General features: G+C 44.4%; 2 protein-coding genes across 2 annotated transcripts in view; one reads left to right on the plus strand and one right to left on the minus strand.

Moving 5' to 3' along the window:
* The window catches only part of LOC135401248 (actin-histidine N-methyltransferase-like), a 187,830-nt gene that overhangs the window by 148,076 nt on the left and 12,322 nt on the right, over positions 1-27,432 (minus strand). The window lies entirely within an intron of this gene.
* The window catches only part of LOC135401250 (potassium channel subfamily K member 13-like), a 118,151-nt gene that overhangs the window by 75,004 nt on the left and 15,715 nt on the right, over positions 1-27,432 (plus strand). Inside the window, exon 2 of the mRNA XM_064633533.1 lies at positions 27,193-27,389. Within this exon, the coding sequence (XP_064489603.1) occupies positions 27,193-27,389 (197 nt within the window). The remainder of the gene's footprint in view (positions 1-27,192; positions 27,390-27,432) is intronic.

The following is a 27,432-nucleotide window of genomic DNA, read 5'->3' on the forward strand; positions in this document are numbered from 1 at the left end:
GGGGAAAGAACGATGTCATTGACGGCGATGATTGGCTAGGCGCGTATCATGCGGTGAAGCTCTTTCACAAGCACCACCACATCTGTTTTAAGAGTAAGACGGTCTCGTCACCACCACAACCTATGTTTTAAGAGTGCGCAAATGAAGGAGCAGTCAGGACACGTCTCTCCTATATCACAGGCCGTTTTAAAAAGTATTTGAATTGAGAATTTGAGCTGTTTAACATGTTATCATATATCAAAGCATATAATATCGTGTATCAACATCCGACATCATCCGGCTCCTCGTGTGCATTTGTTATCCCGGAGGCGAATATTGAGAGAGCGGTGCGGCTGTCTCACGTCACCTCTGCAACGGCCGCTGAACTTTATGGAGTCCTCTTGGCAATAAGTTTCATCAACTCACAATCTTCAGCTGCTCGCTGGACCATCTATAGCGACTCAAAATGTGCGTTACAGACCCTAGCTACCATGTTTACTACGGGATCTCTGGCGACACCAGCACAAGATGTCTTACACGCACACCATGCAGCAGTTTTAAAAGGTCATGACATTCAAATGCAGTGGATCCCTAGCCACTGTGGCATTGCAGGTAACGAGGCTGTGGACGCTGCTGCACGCCGGGCTCTTCAACTAAGGCGCGCCCGGGTGTTGCCCATTTATTTCACCAAGGGTGACGCGGGGCGAATGCTGAACGAGTTAAAACAAAGAATGTGCAATACCTCCTGGTTAACAGGATCGGCTCGGGATTCGCTTCTGTATAAGGTCGACCCAGGGTTACGCTTTCGAGTACCACCTTCCTTTACGCGACAAACGACAACTGTCCTACATAGGCTACGGCTCAATGTACCGTACAGCGCACGTCTCCTCTTCAAAATCGGAAAGCGAGACTCTCCGAACTGTAGTGAGTGTGGCGTTGTAGAGGATGTAGAACACATCCTTCTGAGGTGTCAGAAGTACGTTGCTGCTCGAAGGGCATTAGAGACAAGCCTCTCTCGTTTGGACTCCCGAGCCTTCGACATCACGAAACTATTAGGTCCTCCTTCGTTCGACAAGGCGCTAAGGGCACTTGAAGACTTTTTGCATGCAACCGGGCTTATGGACATCCTATGACACGGTGAATGTGTGATGTGTCCTGTGTGTGCCCCCGGTGATTCCGCCACTTTACTCTAACTTGGGCGCAGCTCTTGAACTTTTGACCTACATGTTGAACTCAATTATCATCTCTGTTCGTCTCTGGACAACATCCTTTTGCGTTTTCATCATCTCATCATCAGATTGAACTTTCTGTATTAAGTGTACTGGGGTAGCCAGTTTGACTTCGTCGAAACTTACATCCCCATTTTTTTCTTTACTCACATCACATCACATCACATCACATCGTGTATCAAAAGTTTCGCGCCTAAATTGCTATAATGGTAAGGTTGGCCTGCAGACGGCAGGACGAGCTCAATGCCTGAGTAGACATTGAAAATGAGTCTATGCACAAAGTTTACATTGGAACGAATGCAGCGGCGCCGGTCGGAGTCTGAGACCCAGCGTGAACCCTATGCGTTGCAGCAATTCAATGGCCCATGGATGGAATTTGGGCGATCGAACTGGTGTGCTCCGGTGGCGATTTGGGTCGCCAGTTTTCCTCAACGGGCCTTTCCTCGGTATCTCTCCGTCGGATGGACCATTGAAAACTCCTCGAAATCATCGCTGGCCCGCTTATAGCGATGGAAACGCAATGGCGTGCGCACTTTGGAACCAGTCCTTCTTTTCACTAAGAATTACACCGTTTGTGAAGATGAGGTTCACTGTTAAAACAGACCTTCACGGGCCATCATCCTGAATGGCACATCCTTATCTCCCCAGCTTTGTTTAAAACGTTAGGAGTATGCCTTTGCATGACACCTATGCAGTTATGTTAATTGTTACAAAAAGGCGTACTGCAGAGCTCTTCACAAATCAGGTGTCATAACCGTATCACTTTATGCAATGGTTGGCCCTCACCTCAGCATGTCATGTGGTGAAGTTATGTTAAACTTGGCTGACACTTTTGCTGTTGCATGTCGCTGGCGGAGAGGTTGCATGTCCTGAACTGTATACAGTCTGATTTAACGATGAAAGATGAAAGTCAATCCAGAAGATGTGGGTTCGATCCCTACAGCTGGCTAACCTTTTCAGTGACTTTCATCTTTCATCGTTAATTTCTTAGGCAAATTGAGGCTTTGTATGTATTCATCCTTTCTATGTTGTTCCAGCCTCAGAACATCAGTTCTTTCATGTTCAACAGTCTGATTTCTACTGGCTTGTGCTCTTTGTAGTTGTGAGCTATGCTGTAAATATTTTGCTGAATGTTTTGCTGTAGCACGTCGCCGGCGGATAGTTACATATCCTGAACTGTACATAGTTTTTTATTCATGCTTGCATGTTAGTACCACGTTATATTAAATTTTTCTCAAAACACACGCCAGAAGAACAGACTCTGTTCGAAATATTGCCATTTCCCGACCTGAAGTTTCTGCTCACTAACTTTAAAAAGTGGAGCTTCTAGGAGGGTACTCTCCCATAATGTTTCGTTTTAGGATGCAACCGCACGCCGATAAAGCAAGGGGGAAACTAAGAGACACCCCAAGCAGCACATCTTGGTCCAATCTTGGTTCAATATTCGGTCCTTGGTCCAATATTGGTCCAATATTAGGCCAAGATTGTGTGCTGCTTGGGACACCTCTGTTAACATTCACTGTAACTAAAAAGGGCTAAACGGCTGATGGTGCTGATGGAGTACAAACAGTGGAGCCTTGTTCTTTTGTTACACACAAGCTTTCATGTAGGAGACTACATTTCTTCAGGAAGAAATGTAGTCTCCTACATGAAAGCTTAACAAGGCTTCACTGTTTGTACTCCATCAGCACCATCAGCATTTTTGAACGTCGACTGTATCCTTATACTTCCCAAGGGCTAAACAGTGAAGAAAGACCGCACGCACACGGAGCGCTTCGTGTGTGTGTGTCTTCGTCGTTTTAGCGTTTTTAAATCCTTGATAACTACTTACCATGCAGACCCAGTTCGATGTCTTAGGTCTTTCAACACGTTGACTAATGAGTAAGCTGTGTTCCGTCATCCTCTGTTATAAAGGGAAAAATATAACTACCACCGTAAACGCGATGTACGGCGCATGATAACAAGCCTTCTTTTTCTGATTTCTTCTCCTTATTGTTATTGTTTTTGTTTGTTTGTTTGTTTGAGCATCCAGTCGTAACCCAGATGCGAAAAGTGCGAAAAGCTGCGCGCCACGCTGGACGTTGATACCCTCGCAAGGCTCTTATCGTACGTTCATCCCGATCCTAATTGATGGGGCGAGGATTAGTTAACGTCCTCTCCATTACCGATCTAGTGAAGACTGTCATTATTGATACTTTGCAGACATGATTAACGACGGCATCCGGACCGGCTGAGAGGCTCTGGAAATGACTTTCGGAAAGATGCGTTGATAGCGACGAAAAAAAAAAACAAAACAAAAACGAAAAGAATGAAACAGAAACCGTAATTGTTACATCAATCGAGATTGCGTATTTCATTAGAACGCGCTGTAAAAACTCCCTCTCCGCCTTTTTCCTCCCCCTATTTATTGATTCGGAAGGATGTGTGTGTAACATTCCCAGGCCATGATTTCATCAAGCCTTCATACCCTGGAGCATGCCGTATAGTAACGAAAAAAAAAAAAAAAAGAACGGTATAGAGGAGAAGAGGGATCGATATCCGCTGAAGCTGAAGATAAGCTGGAGACAGGGGGCTTAAAAAGAAGCGCTTACTCGACTATAATTCTGCAAAGTGTGTTGGAGGGCGAGGTTTCGCTTAATATTATACGGGAACTGAACCTTCTTTTTGGTTATCAGTCTTAATCGCGCGATCTGCTGTAAATGCGTAAAGAGGCAGAAAATTCAATTTCTGTAATGGTTCGGAGACAGGAGAACTTGTTATATTAAAACCTTGAGCCATATCTCCCGTGTACACAGAGTGGAACGGCTTTGAACGAGACTGTCGCTAGGATAAAGTCAACAAACCAATCCTTCATAAAGTAAAGTTCTTCATCGTCTAGTAAAGTCATACTGCTTGATTGTTTGCAGTATGCCTCGATCGAACGCTGGGAGTCCTTCACCGTTAAATGCTACTTTTCTTATTAAATAGCTTCGTGTCGTGGGATAACGTCATAGAAAGTATCTGCACTCTATTGGTTTACTCTCTTTGTGTCGCAATTTACATGGTTCCCACTAAATTTTGGAAGAAAAATTCTTCCAACCTTCTGGGACTGCACAATAATGATCAGTTCACAGATGTGGCTGACAAGTACTGAACTTCAAAGATCATAGGACAGAAATAAAAATTGATTAATATAATAGAGGGTGCCATTCATTTCTTGCTGCTGATTCCTACTCCTGTGGTTTCGAAACTACATATCTGAGTCCGTATAAGCGTAATTCGCACGAGCGGCTCCATGAGAACGAGAAATATATGCAAAATCAAGGGTTTTCAATGACTGTAAAAAAAATTCCAGGATTTTCAGACTTGAAAACCTTGGTATTCAAGGGTTTCGGTACCAGTGGTAACCATGATTTACTGGTTGTGACAAATCGACAAACGTTCAAAACTAATAACGGGCGCATTCGATATTTTTACTCCTATCCGGCACCAAGAAAACATTTGACGTTTACTATATCTTTTTCAAAGGTGTACAGAAAGAGAGAGAGAGAGAGAAAAAGAGAAAGAAGAAGATAAGAAAAATAAATGCAGACGTAAAATAAGGCTGCACTGGTGTGGGACAAACACTTGTGAACCCTTCTGAGTTAAAATAAGAAGCGAATGACTTTCTGGAGAGCTTGGAAGGTTAAGCTCCTGTACACGTACACTTACATCATGTCGAACCTTCTCTGAATTTTTTTGCTTCTTTTTCCTAGCTTAACTGTAAAAGCAGGGTTAAGCAAGCTTTAATTCAGACAACATCACGCCTCGAGGCTCTGTGTTGTAATTTAACGAAGCAAGTCCTGCAATGACACACACACACTATAGCGTTAATATTATTGTTAAGAACGACGCTGGAGGGGTCTCGCGCCTTATTATCGTGCACGGAATCCCCGTGCTAAGGATCATTCTTCGTTTTAATCTTGATCTAGTAAAACCCTGAAAACGACGCCTGCCTCTGGCTCCTTCCTCTACTCTTACAATTATATAGTGCATAGCGTGATACCTTAGACGCTTGCATAGCACTTAAAGATAGTCTTTTTGCAATTTAATTTAAGAGTGGTCGTATCTCTACTCGTGCTGTCGCTGAAAACGGAACCCCTGGAATAATATCACTACTCAAAATGCCATATTCAAGCTTATTTTTCACACTACACCGTTGACAGCAACGTTATCACTCCTGAGTTGTTAAGAACGACGGGCCCACGCCTTTTTCGAACACTTAGGCAGTTACGTTAATTGTCACAAACAGGCATACGTCCGGTGCTTTCCCCAAACACGTAGTGAAAACGGCATCATTGTGTGCAATGATTGGTCTTCAGCGTGGTATGTGGTGGAGCTATTAATGTGTTACCTTAAATTCAACCAACGCAACCTCACTAACTGTTCGAAACCGTTCTGAAACATTCAGTCAATATTCTATTACTGATAGCTGTCGCGCACAGAAACCATCCAATACCGAATTCCTAGCCTTGGGCGATTTGGATCCTTTACTTGGGTCGCATTCTTCGGGATACCAGATTTCCTCGCTGAGCTGTCACGTCCTGTTGCTGAGTGCTGTCACGGGGCGTTAGATGTCAGGAAAGCTTATGCAGTTGCCTGGACAACGGCAAAAGTCTACCTATATGCGAATCTGCGTCACCTACGCGCTCGGGCATCGGTATTCCCCTCTTGCCATTATCGCCCACAGGTCTTACTTTTCGCTTCGTGTTCGTACTTTACTAGGGCTTCCCACGTGTATCTCACTGTGATCGTAATTGGATCGAAAACACGTAAAAGGGTGGGCAAAGGTGGCGGTACAAGAAGTCGTTACGTTAAGACGGACGTTGCTCGTGAAAGTTTCGGACTCCCCACTTATTTGTTGAACTATGTACTACCGCACGGATTAAACTTAATCGGTTCTTAATTTCGAGCGCAGAGCGTCAACTTAAGGAAGATACAAATATTAAACGTTGCACTTATAAGTCTGATCCACAGTTCGAATGCATGCAGAGTTGTACGTAACGCATTACTAGTAATTGCGTTACTAGTAATCAATTACTTTTTCAGTAAATTTTAACGTAATCAGTTAATTTTGTGAGCAAGTAATTTTCCAAGTAATCTGATTACAGTTTTCGGTAATCAATTACTGAGTAATCGATTGCTTTTTTAACCTTCTGTCAACAATGACAACACTTTTCGGCAAGCCCGATCTTCGACTGAAGCAATGACGCAGAGGTCACTGTGACGGCCGTCTCTAGTCCTCACGTGTTCCATGCAGACCACAGAAATACGATAATTCCGTACAACCGCGACCTACTGGAGCAACAGCAACAATAGTAACAAAACGAAGCGGATGTTTCAACGCCTATATACGGTCGTCCTCATCTGGGACAGGAGGCGAGACAATTTAAAAGTAACGGGAAATGTAACGCGTTACATTTCTAATCGGTAACGTATTACATTTTTGATTAAGTAATTTGTAACGGTAAATAATTACTTTTCGCGCAGTAGTAACAGTAATTGTAATCAATTACATTTTTCGAGTAACGTGTACAACTCTGATTATGCATGCCGTTTTCACCGCTTCCGGTTTGGTGCCAAAACCGGTCTCACAGCAAACACGCTCTGTGGCAACCACTGTGCCGATCATCGCTTCTGATTTGAGGAGAGAAAGGGTCGTACATGCCTTTTTGTGGCAATTCAAATTGCCACAAAAAGGCGTACGGCTCCCGTTTTCAACAAATCACGAAAGCGAGAGATATAATTGTGCATGGCGGCTGGTTCCGAGCGTCCCTAGTCGCGGAAGGACCGGAAGTCTTCGTGGCACCGGAAGTTGTGGCGGGGGCTTGTTTATGTTTACCCGAGAATGTCATGTATTGGTTGACTAGGATCGAGGTGGAGTTCTGCTTTTATATAGTGAATACAGGGAGTTTTTTAAAAAATTCCCCTACATAATGTTTATAAAAAAAGCTGTGAGAGCAGCATAGATATCGTTTTTGCAGTTGAGTTATACCGCTAGGTGGACGTCCTCTCGAAGAGATAATAGCACTACAAAATGACTAATTACCTACAATTAATTAACTTCCATAATTTCAGGTAAAGGCGAGATAGCAGAATGAGAGACAATCCTCGTTGAAAGCCATTCTATCTTTTAAAAATACAGAATCGAGCGCGTGCCGTGAAATAGCAATCGCTGGTTTTCGCTATGCAAATGAGCCGAAACCAAAACAGCGCCACCTTCGCCGACGGAGGCTTATATGGGCCGGAAAGCGGTTGATCTGGCCAGCAGATCCACGCATACTCCAATCACCTCCATCGCTCCAAATCACGTGGCCCTCCGACGTGAGATGAGCGCTGTACTCCCTGCGCCCCGGTCGCCGCGGTTTCGGCTTTATTTGCATATCAAAATTCGGCGACGGATATTTCAACGCACGTGGCGAGTTTCAAGATTTTTTAAAACATGGAATGGCTTTCAACGAGGATTGTCTCCCATTCTTTCCTCGAGGGGATGTCCGCTTGACCGTATAACTCAACTCCAGAAACGACATCATGCTGCTCTCATGGCTTTTTAGTAAAAAAAAAAATAAATCTGTGAAGGAATTACAAAAAAAAAAAAACGCTCTGTATAACAGCAGCACGGCGCAGCCAGTGGCGGTCCCAGGAAAGGGGGGGGGGTCCCCCCCCCAAAAAAAAACATAGCCTGGTCTAGTTTTCGTCTCTTTCCCTGTGACACTCTCAAGGAGAGCGACCTAAATGGGACCTAAAATGGATTACCAGTGATAGGATTTCGTTCGAGAAAAGGTTGAGCCCGTGACCAGAACCCCTCCCCCCCCCCCTCGCACCCAAATGAATAGCGACTGGCTAATGGCTCGCAGACGTCGCCTAAGATAAGAAGAAGATAAGAGAAGCCTAAGATAAGAAGCCGCAGATATTCCGAAAATAGACTCTACTTCTACTATCCTTCTACGTTCTCGGTTCCAAATATCGGAGGATTCCGACATCGGGCTTCTTCATCGGGATACTGTCACTGAATCGCTGGGTCTTTCTTCTGTCAATGTGTCCCAGTATGTCCCACTCAGTCGTGAAACTACCCTCCATGAGACGCGGAATAAAGTATAAATACAGGGCAGCGACATTTAAAAGAAAGAAGAAAAATAACAACTAAAAGCATGAAAGATGCAACCAATATCTGAGATGATATTCTGCAATGTTTGCGTGACATCTTTACGACGCTCGTAAAAAGAGGGGCTCGCGTCAATGCAAGCATACGTACCTCAATGCGAGTTTTATTGCATAAAATTGCGTGCCCTTCACAGAGAGCGTTACAACCCTTCGTTGAATGCAATATAACTGCAGTATTATTGCATGCATTGCGTTGTATAACAGTTGTATAACGTCGGCATTAATTTAAAAATGACACTTTATAACGCTATGATGGAAAGAAAGAGGTGCTGGAACTTTTCGCCGTACTTTTTCTCCTATTATAGGGGCTAAAACCTAATTTATGCGATGCGACCAAAGAGTTCAAGAAATAACCTATACGTAATTTAGTAATTTATTTTGTATATAATGTAAATAATGATGGACTCTAGCGCCAAAAGCTTGCTGTCGTTGTAAGAAAATTTATTAAACATCAAGACCCATTATTACTTGGAGACAGACACTTATTTATGCACTTCCCACCACATATTATGTACAATCGCTTGCTGTCTCCATGCAGCTAGACCTCGTCTGAAAAAATAAAAAAATGGCTCCGTCTTTGGGCATTGGGCCAAAGACGAATGCGGTAGCTCAAAAAGCCATTTGGTGTTACAAAATTTCAGAAATCAGATTGTGGTGGCACTGCCAAGTTGTGACACGTGGCCCTATAAAGCTGTGGACGGACCTACACAGTGGTTGGCCCTATAGGCCTCTTTCCGTTTACAAACAAAAGACGCCATTGTTGTGTGGGCAACCACACGAACGCGATTCCCGATTGCAGTATTTAATTGCAGATTGATTCAGGTGTTGTGGAATTTTAATTTCTGGCAAACTGTGTCACATTATTCTCATTGTCTTTAACTCTCTGTTAATTTGTTTTGCCCACACCGACCTTGTGACGTCACCCGCGGAAACTGGTCTATAAAGCTGTTCGTCTTAGTAAATAACGAAAGCTTCGCATTCACATAAGACGTCACACGCACATACACAATGTTTCGCTTGTTGTGTCAAAAAATCAGGGTAAAGGAAACAAAAAAATGTGTATAGTCTCGTGCGGTCAAGGCCATTCCATTGTAGTTTTTTTTAAATTTTTATTCTGTGTCAGCGCCGCGAAGCAACTGTAATCATTAGCGGCGTACAGATGTGGGCAGATGGATAGAGGACAGCAGGAAGGAGTTAGTATGCGTCCTGGGCAGACTTCCGGGAGAACTGTGCCGACATTCACCTGGAAAGTCTTCGGAAAACCCAGGGGAAAACCTCAGACAGCACAGCCGGTGGTAGGATTCGAACCCACCACCTGGTCCCAGTCTTCAGCACGACCTTACCTACCACCACCACCAACAAGCGGGACGTCTTAACCCGCTCGTGCTGAGCTGGTTTCCACTGCAGTAAACTCTACATTGAAAACATTATGGAGCGTTTAGGCACAGTTTTTTTTTTTGTTTGTTTCTTTAATAATCCTTTCCCCACTGGATTCCAGGATGTGTCTATAGTCAGGAACTCTTTCTTCAGCGAGAAATGTGCAGGACTGAGGTATTTTATACGGTTTCGAGATTGTGCTTTCGTGGGATCGTGAATTTCGTCGGTAAAAAAGAAAAGAAAAGAAAAAAAAAACGATAACGGACGTTTTTCTCGCCTCGACTAACAGAATCAGCTCGTCAGGCATAGTAAGCACGATGCTAGACCGAAAAAGAAAAAGGGGAAAGAAACGAGTGGCACTATAAAAACGCGAACGCTTTTTTGTAAAACGAGGCAAAAGACGCAGGTGGGAGAGCAATTTTTTAAGTAAAAAAGTTGACGACGCACTTCAAATTCCTTCGACTACTTCATGATGTCAGTTGGAGCACTTGTTCGAGCATCAACGAAACGCGAACTGAATATATTGTTGTTCCTTTTCACACTCTACAAACAGAACTTCGCAATGTAGCAGAGTCGAGAGGGCTTAAGATCCGTTGTGAATCGGCGCATTAAAGGCGTGGACTTTTCTGACTTTTGCTCTTTTACTTGGTCTATTACAAACTTTCGCTTTACATATGCTCTAACAGTCACTTTGGCCATGCGCGTTTTGTACTGCGTGTTCTATTGAATATAAGTGCACTGCACCACCGTGTGTGCATCTGCTGTTGGTGCACACACGAAAAATAAATAAATAAATAAATAAATAAACCCGTCCAACCTACCCTACATGTGTCCAGACACTGGAAGCAGGGAGACAAACATGTAAAGCAAAATAAAACAAGTTTATGTCGTATAGATGCTTCGAAGTTGTACTAAAACTAAAAGTGACACCAGATAGCATGGCAAAGAGGACATTGTCAACCACTTCTACAATGTTCTAATCCATGCCTTCAGCGATCAATTCCCCATCTCAATCCGCCTGCTGTTCTTTCTCAGCGTCTGTAGCTTCACTACAACAAGGACGAGTCCTCCATACACACGTTACCACAACACATATAGTACGTAGTTTTGACATAGTATGGCATAGTTTTGTTTCCAAAGGACGGCGGCCATGTGCCATATAAGTCCGAGGTTGTTCAGCAGTGTCGGAGGCTGTCACGGGCCCATAGATATGGTCAGGTGTTCGGTCAGGTTTTGTAATATTGTGAACATTTCGTAGAGAAGCGAAATAAATATTCTATTCAGTACGAATTTGTAGGGCAGAGAAATAACGACGAAAAAATACAGGAATTTCCAGTGCAGTTTCCAAGTCGGCCCAGGACGCACATTCCTCAGGACGTTAGTCGTGGCGGTTACAACGGCGAGCCCTTTCAGCACCACCATCCTGTTTCATGAGTGTAGCCAACTGTCATCCCCAATAACATCGTTCCCACCCAGCGATTTGTTAAAAACATGAGGCGCACGTCCTTTTGTGACACACTCCGAAAACAGAACATCGCCGCAAAACACGCCAACCATCCAACCAGCCAACGCTAATCCTGAATAGCATCGTTCTCACCCCAGATTTGTTGACAACGAGAGGTGTGCACTCTTTTGTGACCCTTGTGCATGCATTCATGAGGCGCGTTAAGTAGCAGCTCCGGAGCGAGAGGGACAGCCTGCTATGTGGTTAAGCTCTATTTTAAAAATGGCAAAGAGGGAACAAAAAATGAAAAACAAAGGAAGAAGAAACAAAAAACAAAGAATATGCATGGATGTTGCTATCTTCCCGCGGTACCAGTAGAACTACACAACACTTGCTTCTCCGTTGCAGACTGTACCCAAACAGCGCTGTCGTTACGCACAACTCCCCTGCCGATCGCTCGATTGCCTAATGTTCTATTCCAACATTCCTCCGTTGGGATGGACCTTCCGTGGTGTCCTCTGCAGACCTTCGGTAATTAGTGTCCCATACATTTCTTTTTCCGCAACCACGATTCGGCCTTAACCCACCCGGAGCGCAGTGTCCTTGATCGTTCATACTTTTGAGACTCCCTCTGCTCCCTGTCTATAAAACCCCTCAACGGCAAATCGCCAGACATCAAGGAAGAAAAAGAAAACTACTACGCCACATACTGCTCTTTCTATTTTTCCTCTTTCATTTCTTTTTCTAAAGCACATTTAATAGCACAGAGCTCTGCAGAAGGAAGAGGACATGCAAGCTTAAATGGCATGCATGACCCGGCGCTCTACTTTCCATCCGCTTCAAGATGCTCTCACGTAACATTAACGTACGCAACAGGCTAAAAGCTCGACGGTCAGAAGCTATGTAGACTAAGCGAGGACAGCACAATACTACTCTTCTTGTAACGTCGGGACTGATATCTCCATGTGTTCCTTTTTTAGACCTAATCTCATCTAATCTCCAGCATTGCGACACTCTTACGGTTTCCGCCATTTTCAGCTAGCTTACTGCTCTGAAAACGGTAAAAAATCTGCAAATGCAAAAGGAACAGGCAGCACCGTGTATACAGGAAAAGCACAAGAAGGAGAAGAGAGCCTGAGGCAATAGAACCTTGCGAGAAAAGTAAACCAATAAGTAACTGTGCTTCGTTGCAGGAGCTTACTGCTTTAGCCTTTTTATATTAATTAACACACGTCCAAAATGATGTAAAAGGGGCGTACACCTTTTCTTTTTTTTTTTTTCAGCAAATCAGGGAAGAGGGCGATATGGAGCTGAATTACGTCTGGTTTCCGGTTGTGTCCTGCTGAGTTATGCAATCTGTGTTTACAGTGAAGAGGATAGGTGGACAGGGACAGCGATCGTGCACATTTTTAAGGCCATGAGCTCTCAGCGGCTACATTTCTTTCGAATCTCCGCATACCAAAATGGCCACCCCCATGCTCTCGGTCCGGAAAGGCTTAGCTCCACACTTCACAGCCACTGCTTTAAGAACAGGGTTGAAACTCCACTAGGCCCATGTTTCAGATACACCGGATTATTGATGTGAACTAGCTTGAAGTTGGTCGTTACAGACACAGGTATTTATACATTTTTTTTCAGTGATGGTGGTGGTGGTGATAGGGCTTGCCGTTGTCGGCCTCACGTATGCGGGCAACGTCACGACTCACGCCCTGGGGGAATGTGCGTCCTGGGCCGACTTCTAAGGGAACTGTGCCGAAGTATCACACTCGCCGCTCCTAGCCAATCATCACCACGAACGACATCGTTCCCTCCTTCGATCCTTGAAAACGTTGGGCTTACGCTTTTTTGTGACCAATTATTTTAATTGCCACAAGGTGGTGGTGGTGGTGACTAGATCGGATTGCCGTTGTTGGCCTAACTCAAGTTGTCACAACAACAACAACAGATAAATCAATGATGTTGAATGGTGTAAGCTCGCAGTTTTAAAAAATCAGGAGCGAAACGATATCATTTTGGGCAACGGTTGGGCCTTCAGCTTGTTATCCCCGCCTTAAGAGCGTACCGTCACCGAACGCGAGCAGACATGAAAAGGCTAACTTTAGACGCTCCTTGTTTCAGATGGCACAGTCGTCCATATCACTACCTCTCGTTCAAAACGGACCCTTCAAAAGCCACGCGTCATCACCGATAGCCTGCATAAAAAAAAATATATTTGCGAAGGAGTAAAATATGAACGGGAATCAATTGAGCAGGGGAGGAAACGGCGGACGTGACGTGAAAGGCCATCGTTGTCCGTTCGGCTCCTTAAACTGCGCTCTTATATGATGGATGACCCCCCATCGACGACAGCTGCAATGTCAGTGGCTGTCTTCTCAAAAGGCACCACTCACGTCCGGTGCATTTCTCCCTCTTCTTGCGACATAGGACCATACGCAACCCCTTAATTGCCTTTCCCAATGTCGTCTTTTATTCACTTTTCTTTCGCGTCTCTTTTTCCGTCAGCGCCTTTTGACGCTTGCATGGAAAGTGGCCAGTTTCATCCTATACGGGGCTCCGTGATACTGCTGCAGTCAGAGCCAGCTTGTTTGAAATTGAGAGCAACGCAAGATGCCTTTATACTAGGAATGGGCCAAGCGAATATGCAAATCCTCGAATCTTTGGCAGGGATTCGAGGGAATCCGAATTCCAGTGTCTTCGAATTAAAATTTAAAAACTTTCTTAGTTTTATGTGAAGAATTCTGATTCGAGAGTTTATGTACTTCCTGTAGTCGACGAACGACGTGTTAAGTAAATGAAGTATGTCGGTATGTTTTCTAATGAAAGTGAACTGTTATTTAACTTGTTTTTCGTTAAACAAATATATCAAATTCTGCTTCAAAACACTTTCCAGTAGGAGTGTTGTTGTTTTTTTCCTGGCTTTCTGAACTCTTTTTTAAGAAATGATTCGAAAGATTCAAGATTTGTAAGATTCGTGGATTAACGGAACCTTCCTTGGATTCGGAAAATTCCGGATTCGTCCCATCTTTACTTTATACAGACGCCCCCATCAAAGTCGTGGTACATTCTCTGTTCAAGCTTCACTAGACCGCAGCTGGGCGGTGCTGTTAGATTCTAACAATATATAATATAATATTTAATATATTTATATATTTAATTCCGTGTAAGCGCCGCGAAGCAACTGTGGCTACGAGCGGCGTACAGACGTGGACAGATGGAGAGAGGACAGCAGGAAGGAGTGAGGGACAGAGGGGTTAGTATGCGTCCTGGGCCGACTTCAGGGGGAACTGTGACGACATTCGCCTGGAAAGTCTTCGGAAAACCCAGGGTAAACCTCGAACAGCACCTCCGGTGGCAGGATTCGAACCCGTGTCACCTCCTAGTCTCGGCGTGGAAAGCGATCATCCTAACCACTATGCCACGGGAGCTGGTGAGATTCTTGTAATACCACCCAACCACCCCATTCCATCGTCATTCATGTAGTAGTTGTTCTTGTAATACGCTACGACCGTGTCAGTTTGGACACACTCCCCACTCTCCAAAGCCAGAAATAAAGTTGTTGTTGTTGTTGGACACACTGAATACGTTATAAGCGGCTTGCAGCGCACAGAGGATTATCCTTTAACATTGCCATAAAAGTGTTGCAACTATTAAAGCAAACACCCTGACACAGCAGGTTTCTTACGGTGCCGGGTTTTGGCTGGGGCTGACCATGGCACGACCCAGACGTTTCCTTCTGCTATAAAGGCGCCGAACGATGTTCACTATCGCTGAGATTGGAGTACATACAAGGGACCGTACAACAGCCGTAAAGAGTGGCCGTAAAAGCTCCGCCTTCCAGACCATAATTAAACGCGACAATAAGTCGGTGAGAGTCGTTAAGCCAACAGCTCTTTTTCATTACCGGAAGTACTGGACAGAGAATTGTTAACGGAACATGGAAATGCTCAAAAAAAAAAAAAAAAGATCTGTCGGGGACAGTAGAAATTAGGGTTGCAAGCCCCGCGATATATATATTCGCACAAACAATACGAGTGTAGCGCGCGATCCTGGTGCGCAAAGCTTTCAATATCGCGGGACAGAAAAGCTCCTTACTTCGGCTGCCAGTCCGTGACGTCCCAAACTCGAATACAATGGTTTTAGCGCCAAGCGACCCACTCCATCCACACTCTAAGAAAAAAAGGGTTTGAAAAGGTGGTAACTTCTATAGTTACCACCTAAGTCAACATACACTCTTAAAAATGAACTTCACCGCACAGCACGCTCCTCGCCAACCATCATCTCAAATGATATCGTTATCTGCCCTGATTTGTTGAAAACGGGAGGCGTACGCCTTTTCTGTGACAATTATGAACAGCATAAGTGTCACAAAAAAGGCGTACGCCTCCCGTTTCCAACAAATCAGGGCAGATAACCATATCATTAGAGATTATGGTTGGCTAAGAGCGTGCTGTGCGGTGAAGTTCATTTTTAAGAGTGTAGCCTCTGATAAAGGGTGTAAAAGGTGATAAAAGCAATTATCATATACCCAAATTGCTACAAAAAGGCGTACGCCCCACTCCCTCGCCGAATCAGAAGTGGTAACCCTATTATTCCTGGCAATGGTTGGCGGACAACGTGCTATGAGGTGAAGTTCTGTTTTGAGAGTGAGGTAGCAGGTAGAACTTCGCAACCTTTTAGGCACAACATATGCGACAACTATAACCTCCTAAATGGTGTAACTGCTCCAACCTTTTTTCTAAGAGTATATATATATTGATAGTAGGAATCCCGTGAGTGATATCCGATAAAACTCCAAGCGTGTTATTTATCAGCGGTTTTGTTAGTTTTATCAAAAGCGCTCTTTCAAGCAATAAATCGGATCAAAATGGCGCGGACAGGTATAATGGCGCGACGTCTTCCACACGCCTGGCCAACAAGTCGTTTAAGCATGATTTTTTAGGAATAAAGCGAGCTACAGGGGGGGGGGGGATTTGATTTGATTTGATTTGGAAAGGTCAGCCTGACCAAAGATCGGCTTGCTACTCCTAAAAAATATAATACAAAGATGAAGCAAGCAAGCTACAGGAGTTTATGCCAAAAGAGGCATTAACGCCGAAATTGATGGGTTCCGCAACAAAATTCAGCATTTTCCAATTGTGTTCGGACTCGCCTTACGTGTAAATCTACTCCCAATTGTTATTTTTCAGCATTTTTGCTACATACAGACCTGAGAGCATCGCCATTTAAAAATAAAAGATGTAAAGAGCGTTTAGCTTCCCAAATCATTCTTCTGTTGCAACCTGTACGGGTCACTGCACAGGGTGGAGGGAATGCGACGGGTGACATGGGGGCTGTGGAGATGAGCCGGTTGTTTCGTGCCGGGGGAATCGGGACGGGGGAGTTTAAATCGGGGGAATCGTGCACAACCCGAGAAGAACAAGATGGAGACGCTGGTTGCTCCATTGCAGCCAGCGCACTTGGTAGAGGTTACATCATGACGCTAATCCCTCTCTTTGGATATTGTGGGACTCGAGCCTCAAAAAATTGCCTCAGTTCCCCAGTTAACCGGATCTACCAAGACTCCCTAGTATTATAAGTTTGCTTAGCGCATGTATACGAACTATACAGAGTGATTATTTTTATACTTTACAGAATATTTATAAAATAAGCTATTAAAGCAGCACAGATGTCGTTTCTACAGTTGAAATTATAGGGCCAGGCGGACATCTTCTCGAAGAAAGTGTGCAACTAGAAGATGACTAATTACCTAAAATTCGTTAACTAACTCTTTAATATAGGAGACTTCGGGCAAAAGCGAGATTGTAGGATGAGAGACTATCTTCGTTGAAAGCCATTCCACGTCTAACAAATCCTGAAACGCGCACATGCGTTAAAATATCCATCACCGAATTCTGATATGCCAATGAACCGAGACCGCAGTGACCGGGAACGCAGGGAGCACAGCGCTCATTTCACGTCAGAGGGCCACGTGATTTGGAGCGATGGAGAAGATCGGAGTAGTTGCCGATCTGCTGGCCAGATAAGCGGCTTTCCGGCCCAGATAAGACACCGTCGGCGTAGATGGTGCGCTCTTCAGGCGCGCTTTGAAATGTCCATAAGCGATGGACATTTCACGGTACACACTCTATTCTGGATTTTTAAAAGAATGGCTTTCAACGAGGATTGTCTACCGTTCTGCTATTTCGCTTTTGCCCAAAATTCTTTAATTTTTAAAATTTTTAATGAAAGAGTTCATTAACGGATTTCAGGTAATTAGTTATCTTGTAGTTACGTACTCTCTTCCAGTGGATGTCCGCCTGGCCGTATAATGCAACTGCAAAAACGCTATCTGCGCATTGCTCTGATACCTTTTTTAAAATAAAAATTATGTAAAGGATAAAAATAAACACTCTGTATATGCGCTGAATGTTCTGTGTTCAGTGGCGCCGTTGTCGTATTACGGCTGCAATAACGACATCCTATTAGTCCTCCTTTCTTCGACGCTGCTACTGCTGTTTATAATGCTAACTACCAACCACGTTAGCGACAGGCACATTCCAAAAACAGGCGCAGAAACATAACTACCGGCGGGAAGTACAGCATGTAGTTTCCATATCATTTTCGAGAGCTCTGCCGAGAGAATGTGTTCCAGGAGGAGCTAAACACTTCAAAGATTTCAATCTCCGTGCTTTCAAACATAAGACTTCATTCCCAAAGACCTTCTCCGTTTTCAATTAAATGTGAATGCGATCTCACGGCCATGCGGGAACACGTTCCGCACTGCGGTTCATCGTCTACCTGCGCGTAGTTCTGTGAAATACCTGGCCGCAAATAATTGTCGTAGCCTGTCTGCTTCTCGTAGTTCGTGTACGCGACATCGTACTGCGCGCTAGTATGTTTTGTAACGCAGCGCGAAGTACAGCCTGTTAAATTTCATGTTGCATTTGCTTTCTCAGAACAGACTGCTACCGAAATGCGTAGAATAGAAGTAGAAAAAAAAATGGAAACGTAGGCCGCACCGGTGCGACGAGCTGTTCCAGGACGCTTGACGTGTGAAAGAACTGAATGATTTCAAAGATTTATTTCAGCACGTACGTTCTTGAGTGCACACAGCTGCAGTGGACAATGTGTACTATGCGAAGTGTGTCATTCGCACGACGTGTTTTCAAGGATCATGGATGTCCGAAGCGAGTGCCAAAACTGTTTTTCTTTTTTTTTCACAGCTCTGTGATAAAAGATGGCACATATATTCAAAGCTGCGGTGACATAAATGACATAATAGGATTCTGTGTAATATTTTGGAAAAGCATGTTGCCTGTACAGAGGCTGCGTAACAAAGCGAACGTTCTGAAAGAAACATGCTCTCGATGCCCACAAGCGCAATGCCACAAAAAATAAAAGATCTCTTTCACGGTTGCATTATGCAAAGTATATGCTTTGCAACATCCCGCTCCGCTTAATTACAAGCAAAATGGAGGGGTGCGGTTGCGGCGGCAACGTGGCTGCTTCACAGAATCGACCCTAATCTTTCATACAGGATGCCAGCACGAATGGATACCGAAGCCATTTGAGGCACTGCTTTAACGGCTCCGACTGAGGGGTGTCCCATTCGCAAATGCGTTTCTTCATAAAACTGACACGGCAACGTGGTCTACGTGCTAAACTTGTCCGTTTCGGCCCTTGAGGTAATGCCATAAATAAAGTAAATAAATAATGTGTGGTGTGAGAGAAGATTGGCAGCATATTCCGAGATAACGCGATGTAATTTTCGTGCCAGTCGGCAGGCGCTTCGAAGAACAACGGATAGAATCCATGGAAGAACTCTCGACGTCGTTGAAAATGTTCGGTGATTGGCCTGCTCACCACCGACAGATTGCGAGACGTTCACTCGTATCTTTTCTTCGGGTCATATAGAAAGATTTCACTTAAGGAGTAGCCTGTCTCACGCTACCACCACCATTCCACCATCACCGTCGTTGTCGCCGCCACCATTGTCATCATTGTAAAAATAATAGTAATAATATCTGCACTGGCACCTGCGCTACCAGAGCTGTTGCAAGAGGAACAAAAGAACTAATGTGTACAATAACGTACTTCGATGTTCTTCAATGAAAGATGCTATAACTATTGTATTGTCTTGGAAACTAAAAAGGAAAGAAAGATTGGAAAGACAGAAAAACATTATCAAAATCAATCAAATCAAATCATGATGTAGCTCCATCAATATGGATGTCAGCTATTCCTTAGCACTCTTTCTGCGCGACAATTTTGTGCTTTGTGCGAGAATTGTGCCTTGCGATGTCGATACTAGATTACATGTATACCGTACAACTTCACGCAAGGTAACACCGAACCTCGGTAAAGTAGGAAATGCACTACCCTTCCCAACAAACACACACGATCTGATCTCTCAAGAGTGAACTATTCCCTTGGAGACTGGCGTTGTTCATATATTAGTATATATATATATATATATATATCGTACATAATTGTGGCCCCGAGACTACGTTTTGGTGGGTGGGTGGGTGGGTACGTGTGCTACGACACGTTTCTGTTCTTTCTATTTTTATATTTTGTTTCGTATTTTCCTTTTTTCTGGACTTGCAGAATTGGTCGGGTGCCGAATTCAATTTCTCCATATTTTTTAAATCTTTACTTATCAACTTATCAATTCTTAGATAGATATAGAGATATATATATAGAGAGAGAGACAGATAGAGAGAGAGATTCTCGTTCAGATTTAGAACTTAGCCATTGCATTCGGAAACATCTAAGTTTCAAAACTGCACAACCATATATACAGCATAATATTTGACTCAACAGACCGCACGTATTTGAAAAGTTGCATATTAAGTTTCCCACGTATCAGTTAGATGAACTTTTATGCACACTATATCTATTCATCACAGTACGACGGCAAGGGTACCGCAGAGAACGCTCGAGATTTGAAAGGTTACATCCCTGGCTCGGCGAAACAAATTTGGTCTGCCACAAGGTCCTCGAGGAAACTCATTTCGGGAAACTGAAGTCTTCTAAGGCGCCTTTGTGCAATTCACTGTTGGATAGAACAATATCGTCTGCGTGATAGAACTTCTCCCCTGAAACCATTCCGTGCGTCGCTGGAAGGATGGGAAGTATTTCAACATCCACATTCCAGTTGAAGTTATGAAGTGTACTTTCAGAACACATGCGTGGAGGCATAAATGAATGTGCTACGCAACGTTTGACACATAGTTTCGGCATAGAGAGTGCGGTATTAGCGGTATACATTCAACGCACGTAAGCATGCGGCTATAGCCAAATCGAAACTCGAAAAGAGGTGTTCAACTTCCTACGTGGCCAAACTCACTCACGAATAACCTTTCGTTGTTCCAGAATTAGCGTCTTCTTGATTATCCTAATTCCAGAGCTGAGTCACCTTCTTTTCCACCAGCGCAAGCAAACTCCATTAGGGCAGCTGGCTTCTTTGAGATATCAAAGCGGCTATCCCTTTGGCAATCACAGCTCTACGCCACTCGTATCATCATCTTTTGGGGATACGAAAAGAAATAATTTGGCCCTTCGGTTGCTTCCTCGGCTCGTCTGCAGTGTGTGGAGCAAGTGAAGGTCGTGGCGGTCCTGCTTGTGAACAAGATCGCCGTTGTCGGGCTCACAGAGGAGGGCAACGTAGCGCTCTGGGGAGAGGGAGGGGGGGAATGTGCGTCCTGGGCCGACTTCTAGTGCCGACATATGTCTGGGTCACTCACAGTGCTGCTTTATGGATGACCTTTCAGGGCGAATCCCATGCACTCTAGTTGTTACTTCAGCGACGCTTTTCAAACGCATTTCCTTTTTTGTTTTTTTAAGACCTCGACTGTACATATGCGTGTGATGAATGCCATTCACCATTGATCGACAATAGCAATAATTTCCTATTAGCCTTTGCAGGTGAATAAATATTTATTGGCATCAGTTTAATACAAATGAACTAGTAAGAACTCCGCGGAACTATCATGACCAGCGGTTGCAGGATATCGGTATCAACACACTGACATAACCTAAGGAAGGTTAATGAAACTGTTGAAAATAAAAGTACTAGAATGCAAGCAAGCCATTGTAGGTGTGAACAAAGTAATATTTCCTCGACTTTGAGGGAGGAAAAACACAAGGCACAGCACGAAGCACACAAGACAAGGCAAGTGTATATGAATCTTGCCTTGTGTACTTCGTGTGCCACCTTGTGTCTCTCCTGTCCGCTCAAACTCAGGGAAATGTTAGCTTCGGGCAAACACAGGACAATACTTATTCGTGAAACTATAGCCATATGGCGGTGGTTGGCCCTGTCTTGCCTTGCCACTGAAGGCGTCATTGACCCTTCACCCCTGCACCCTTCATCCCTTTCTGGCTATATCCTCTTGCGATCCCATGTTAATTGACATCACACACACTCGTATGCAGAATCCTTGTAACGGGGTGCTAGCTCCATTTTTCGAACTACAATGCAGTCATTATGAGATGTTATTGTGCAAGGAGAGATCAGTGGGTGTGCGATGATTGCCTTGTCTCTAGTATACGACCGATTTCTATATGAGCTTTGATCCCTCGGTCCTGGAAATTGGGTAATTCCCAGACGCCGAATGATTCGAACAGTTTCAGTAGGGACAGAGCTTGTGTAATGAACCATGCTTAGCAATCGAAAGGTTATTACATAGAGCTGTTTGGGACATTCACTCTCACTCGTACGAGTCTCGGTTGATAACCTTTGTCGATCTAGTAGATACCAGTGAAAGTTGTCTACGGAGGACATCACATAAATGCATAGACGGAATTTTCTATGGTAGACAATAGCGCTCCAGTGCGCTAGTAGACAGACTCAGCGTTCATTCATGTAGGGTGTCTATATAGTGAACTGATCGCTGGCAGTCTGATTGATGTTCTTCGCTAGCGCGTCGCATAATCATTACGGTCTGCACTGCATGACACGTGATGTCAGTCTTGGCCATTACATTTTGTATATCCCTTACGTCGATACGTTAAAAACTAAAATAAACTTAAAATACTCCCCCCAGCCCCTCCCCCCCCCCAAAAAAAAGAGGGTAGATTAAATTAAAATCTACGGAAAAACACAGTGCAAAGACAACAAAGAAAGAAAATGCAGTTGTTTTAGCTGCGAAACAGCCCATTGTCTACTTTGTGTTCCTTCGTACTGATGCGCAGTGCCTATCAGCGTATACGTTCATTGCTATTTAAATCAACGAGCTTCTTTTTTATTAGGTGCAAACTCAAAAACACGACGTCGTGTACTGCTGTTAACCATATGCTCTCGTTTACTGCAAAAGTCATGCTGCAACCACACTTTATTTTCATAGCTGATTGCGCATGTTACTAGTACGCATTTGAGTTACTTTGCAGCACACTCATGCACAATGCTACTTTTATCAAATGTATGGGCTCGCTCACTTCCATCAGTGCCACCTGTGATGGCAAGGATAAGTTATTTCCAGCATTTATTTAGTTGTGTCGCAGTTTCCTGCAGTTATTTCATCAGGCATTGCACACATTCACTGATATAGGTCGAACACACGACAGAATTGACGCGATGACCTGTGAAATCGCCAGCATCGTTATCTGCACTTGTAGAATATCTGGAAACGTTTTCCTCCGCTCGCCACCAGGGAAGAAAGCCGGCGCCAGTGTCACCATGCCAAACTCTAGCCGAACGTCCCCATACGGGCAATCTCGGGGTTATCACGACGCAAACCAATCGAGCCGCAAGCTGTAGCATCCCGAGAACTCGCGAACTTTGGTGGCCACGAATATGTGGACTGTGCCCTACTCGCGAAGAAATCGAGGCCGCAAAATTAAAGGGCTTTATTGTGTATTCTTAGAGAATGCTGACCTGCAGATGGTCATTTACTTGTGCCGCACTAATATCAATAACCCAAAGCAATATAAGAGACAATTCATATCGCCTGCCCGATCGCAGTGTAGAAGAAGGTAGACCAACTAGTCTCTTTAAAAAAAATTTTAAAAAAGGCGCCATTGCAAGTGCTTAATAGCGTTGCTACCTGGGACACACGAACTCAGCTATGTTTCAGTCAATTACGCTGTGACTTGTCTCCGTGAAAGAGATTGAAGACGGCTGTACAACGCCTCGTCGTATACCCTCGCTTGCGTCGAACGTAGCGTAGCAGAGCTTGGGTGTGGCCAGTGTCTATCGTCTACATCAGGTTGAAGAATTTATCTCAACTTTATAGTTCAACGCGCGTCATATCGTAATGTGTTCAACGAAGCATTGCGCACCGTTGAAGAACGGCGCAAACGGAGCAAACGGCGCGCCCCACGTTCTCTGCGCCCACAGTTACGCCATCTTGGTATTGTTGCACGGTAAATGACGGGTGTTAACTGACGAAGAGGTAACAATCCTTGTTAATGATTTTAGGTAGATTTTAGGTAGATTTACATGCAAGGCGAGACAGCCCATATATCGCCTTCTTGTCTGAAGTACAACCGCGCGGAACACTTGCATAGATAGCGGAAATAAATCCTGTTATTTATCTATACGTGCTCTGTGAGCTGACGACGACTTACATCATTGGGCTTTTTTTTTTCGCATTAGTGCGGAATATGCGCACAATGAGATAATTTTGTGCCCATAATCAGATAACATTTACTAGCGGAATAGCATGGCAACAAACACGGACGGACAGAAGAGGTCCGTGTTACCATGTTACTCAACCAGCACGCTTTTACATCTTCTCGCACTATAGTGGAATATGGACGTAAGAAGATAACGATTTCATACAGAATACACGCGACTCTAAAACGGTTCGGTGCACGCACGTTTCGGTGCAAAGACATTTCGATGTAAACCTTGTTTAGAGGCAGAGAGGTTTCGTCGCGAACACGCTTGGGTGCACGGACATTACGGGACAATGTGCGCACTCATATAACAAGCATGTGAACAGCAACTGTCACGTGCTCACTGACACTGAGGAAGCATAAGTACGGAAAAAATAGGAGATAATGTTCACTGATTTGAGACTTTTGCTGAATGATGAGGCTATCGTATCTTTTATCAGGTTACCTGATTTTTTAAAAGATAATATTTGGCTATTATTAACAACTTGTAAGTTTCACATTACGTTTTTAACCTTTCACGTCTACCTTTAAGTCGCTTTACTCGTTTTTTAGCATAATCATGTTGTCGTGAACTAGTTTCATCACTGTTCACCATAATAATCATTATTCCAAAACATCGAAATCTGATTTTTTTGCGCAAAGATAGTTTGCAAAGATTTTTACATAATTTTTTCTGAATTTTAAGCCAAGCTACAGTATAACGACAAGTCGCGAGAAAGGGACCCATGAATAATGTATCCACATGTTACTTCTCTCCATCCAAAGTTTATTTTGCTATTCCGTACGAGTTCCAGCCTTCAAGACTCAGCCCTAGGGAGCGGAAGCGTGTCTTTCTGGAGTAGCTACTCGCTGCCGAGAATTCTCACAGCAGGAAGACAGGAAAGTCAGTGCAACTCAGTCGACAAAGAAACCGTTTTCTAAGTCGACGGTTTCAGCGTTGCTTTGAAAATCCGAGCTGCACACTCAGTGGCCGTCTTTCATGACGTCAACTCAAAGAATTGCTACCCTGGTAGACGGTCAGCCATGGTAGACGTTTAAAAGAAAAGAAGCACAAGAAGAAAACAAATACAAATATGTGTGTCAGCGAGGTCAGCGTGCCGGCACGGCGAACGCGAAAATATGTTTTGCGCAGACACTAGAGAGTTTTAGCAAACCGTTGATAACGTGGCTTGCGTCGAACCGTATCAACCCAACCAATCAGTGGATAAGATTATGAGTCACACACGACTGCGATTGGTTCCGATGCGCATGATAACCTTACCAACGGTTTCCTAAAGCTGCCTATTATCTTCTCCAATAGTGACTATACTAGTCCCTTTGGTGTCACTAAACTCTTTCGCTTTCTTTTGTTTTTCTCTCGTCGAGGGGCTATTTCTCACGTGGTTTGCGTGCATTTAAAATGCAATACGGACTAAATTTTGCATCTTCAGAACCTTACCTAATTTATGTCATTTCATTCTTCGACTTTCACGAAAAATACATTAAAAATCGTGGTCAGTCCATTGGCGGGTCCGACGGAAATGCGTTAGCATTAAAACTTGTACACCCTTTGGTAACTCCCCTTCACAACGCTACAGAACCCTTCAACGACCCTTCACACGACCCTACACAACGCTAACGCAAGACCGCATCCGCAGCCAAACGAGCCTTTCGGGCTTCCTCCAATTCAGCTTGGCGGCGCCGTCTCGCAGCCTCAGCCTTCTCTCGCCGCCGCTCCACCGCAAAGCTTTCATAACCCATGGCACGCCCACGCAGACACGTATGAACTTGTCGACCACCACAGATGCACTGCCGGAGCCGCGTCGCACTCTCCACGCGCCCTCTCCTTCCTTCTCCACTCCGCGCCGCTCTGTGGCTACAGACAGACCACGCCGCGATTTTTTCGTAGCGAGGACTCTAATGCTTACGCATTAAAAGAGAAACACATATTTCCCCGTAAAGGCCACGAGCACCATGTACTTACTCCTGCTGTACTTTTGTAGAACTACGATTCTTCACTCATTCATTTCTGTGTAGGCGTCGCAAAGAGCGCGTGCGAGAAGCTTGGCAGCAGGCCGTCGGTAAAATCAAACAAAATCCTGACTTACTCCTTGGAACTAAGCCGAAGACGAAAACCCACTGCACGTCAAGTTAGATTACAGATGCCCAGGCAACCTTTAAAGGCCAGCCTTGCCCCTTTTTACCCTTTCCCACCGTACAATCATTCCGAGTCACCAATCACATGTTGGTCGTCACAGAGGTGAGTCTGCGGAAAGCCAACGAAGGGCTAAGGCAAACACTCGGCGATCAGAGCTGTCAATCTCTGCTTTCATTCCTGGACTTAAGGGACAATAGTCTCCTATACACGGCTTGGACATTGAACTCATCTTGTACTGGTACTTTCATGACTTGTGCACCTGGTCATGAGAGGCTCGTGCTATTGATGCTGCGTGGCGTACGAAACTTTGTCACAACAAGAACTTGGATCCATTTGATTCACAAACACATTAAGGAGGAATTTCCTCATTCCTCGTCACTTCATGTATCTGTTGTTGCTCGTGTGCGGAGTAAGCAATGGTGACATTGCTGCTCGTATCAGCGTGCCGGTGCACAATAGAAGCTGAACTGAAATTGGGTATTTGCTAAGAAAGCAGCTCTCCTATATAGCGATTTGGGCAGATGACGTCTTGTAACAGATACTATAGTTACCAAGTCGTTTGTCTTATGCACCTCACCAAGAGATGCCATTTTTTTCAACTTTCTGTCCATAACACAAAAGCCAAACAACCACATTTCTCTACCAAGAAAGTCTGGCCCTGCTACATGTACTTTCGCCCTTGTGTTCTAATGCTAACTTCACATCAGGTTTCGTCCTATTATTTCTGAAGAGTTTGTGAAAAAAAGATATGCGAACTTGTGAAGTAGCACAGTAGAGAGTCACAACGACTGAAGCATTTTGAGAGGAGAACCTCTATCCTGTCCAAACAAGTCTGGGGAGCTTCTTCGCTGGCATCGATAGAACCAACTTGGAGGATGATGGCTGACACGTCCTCAGGTATATCCTTGACAATCAGGAACTCTCTAATCAAGTTGATACCAAACTTCTTAAAATCCACTCGCATAAGATTCATGCCCATCATCGGGGGGCGTATTCTGGACCTGACAATAATTGTGAAGGCTGTACCTAAGGACGTCTCTCCAGCTCCTCTCAAACTGCTTCATTCCTTGTGACTCTCTACTGCGCTATCTCTCTACTGGACTCCGTTTCGGACTTCATCGTCTTCTCCGCCATTTAACTTGTGTATACTCTAAAGCGACATAAAGTTAGGGGCACTCGCAGACCTAGCGCGACTGCCATTCACGATTGTGAATAAAAGTAAATATCTGAACGTTCCCCTCCAGGTTTCGGCATGACGACTCCCATGACTTCAGCAGGTCGAGCTCTAGTGGTGGCCTACGGGTTCTTCGGCTGCTCTGGGGCGATCCTCTTCTTCAACCTTTTCCTCGAGCGCATCATCACATTCCTCGCCTATGTGTTACGTGCCTGCCACGAGAGGGAGCTGAGACGTAGGGGCCTCCTGGACCGTCGAGAGTCTCAGGTTGTACACTCCATCATTCCGCCCGTACTATTCTTTGAGCGTT

The sequence above is a fragment of the Ornithodoros turicata genome, chromosome 7 (assembly GCF_037126465.1).
Source record: "Ornithodoros turicata isolate Travis chromosome 7, ASM3712646v1, whole genome shotgun sequence".
Taxonomy (NCBI): Eukaryota; Metazoa; Arthropoda; class Arachnida; order Ixodida; family Argasidae; genus Ornithodoros; species Ornithodoros turicata.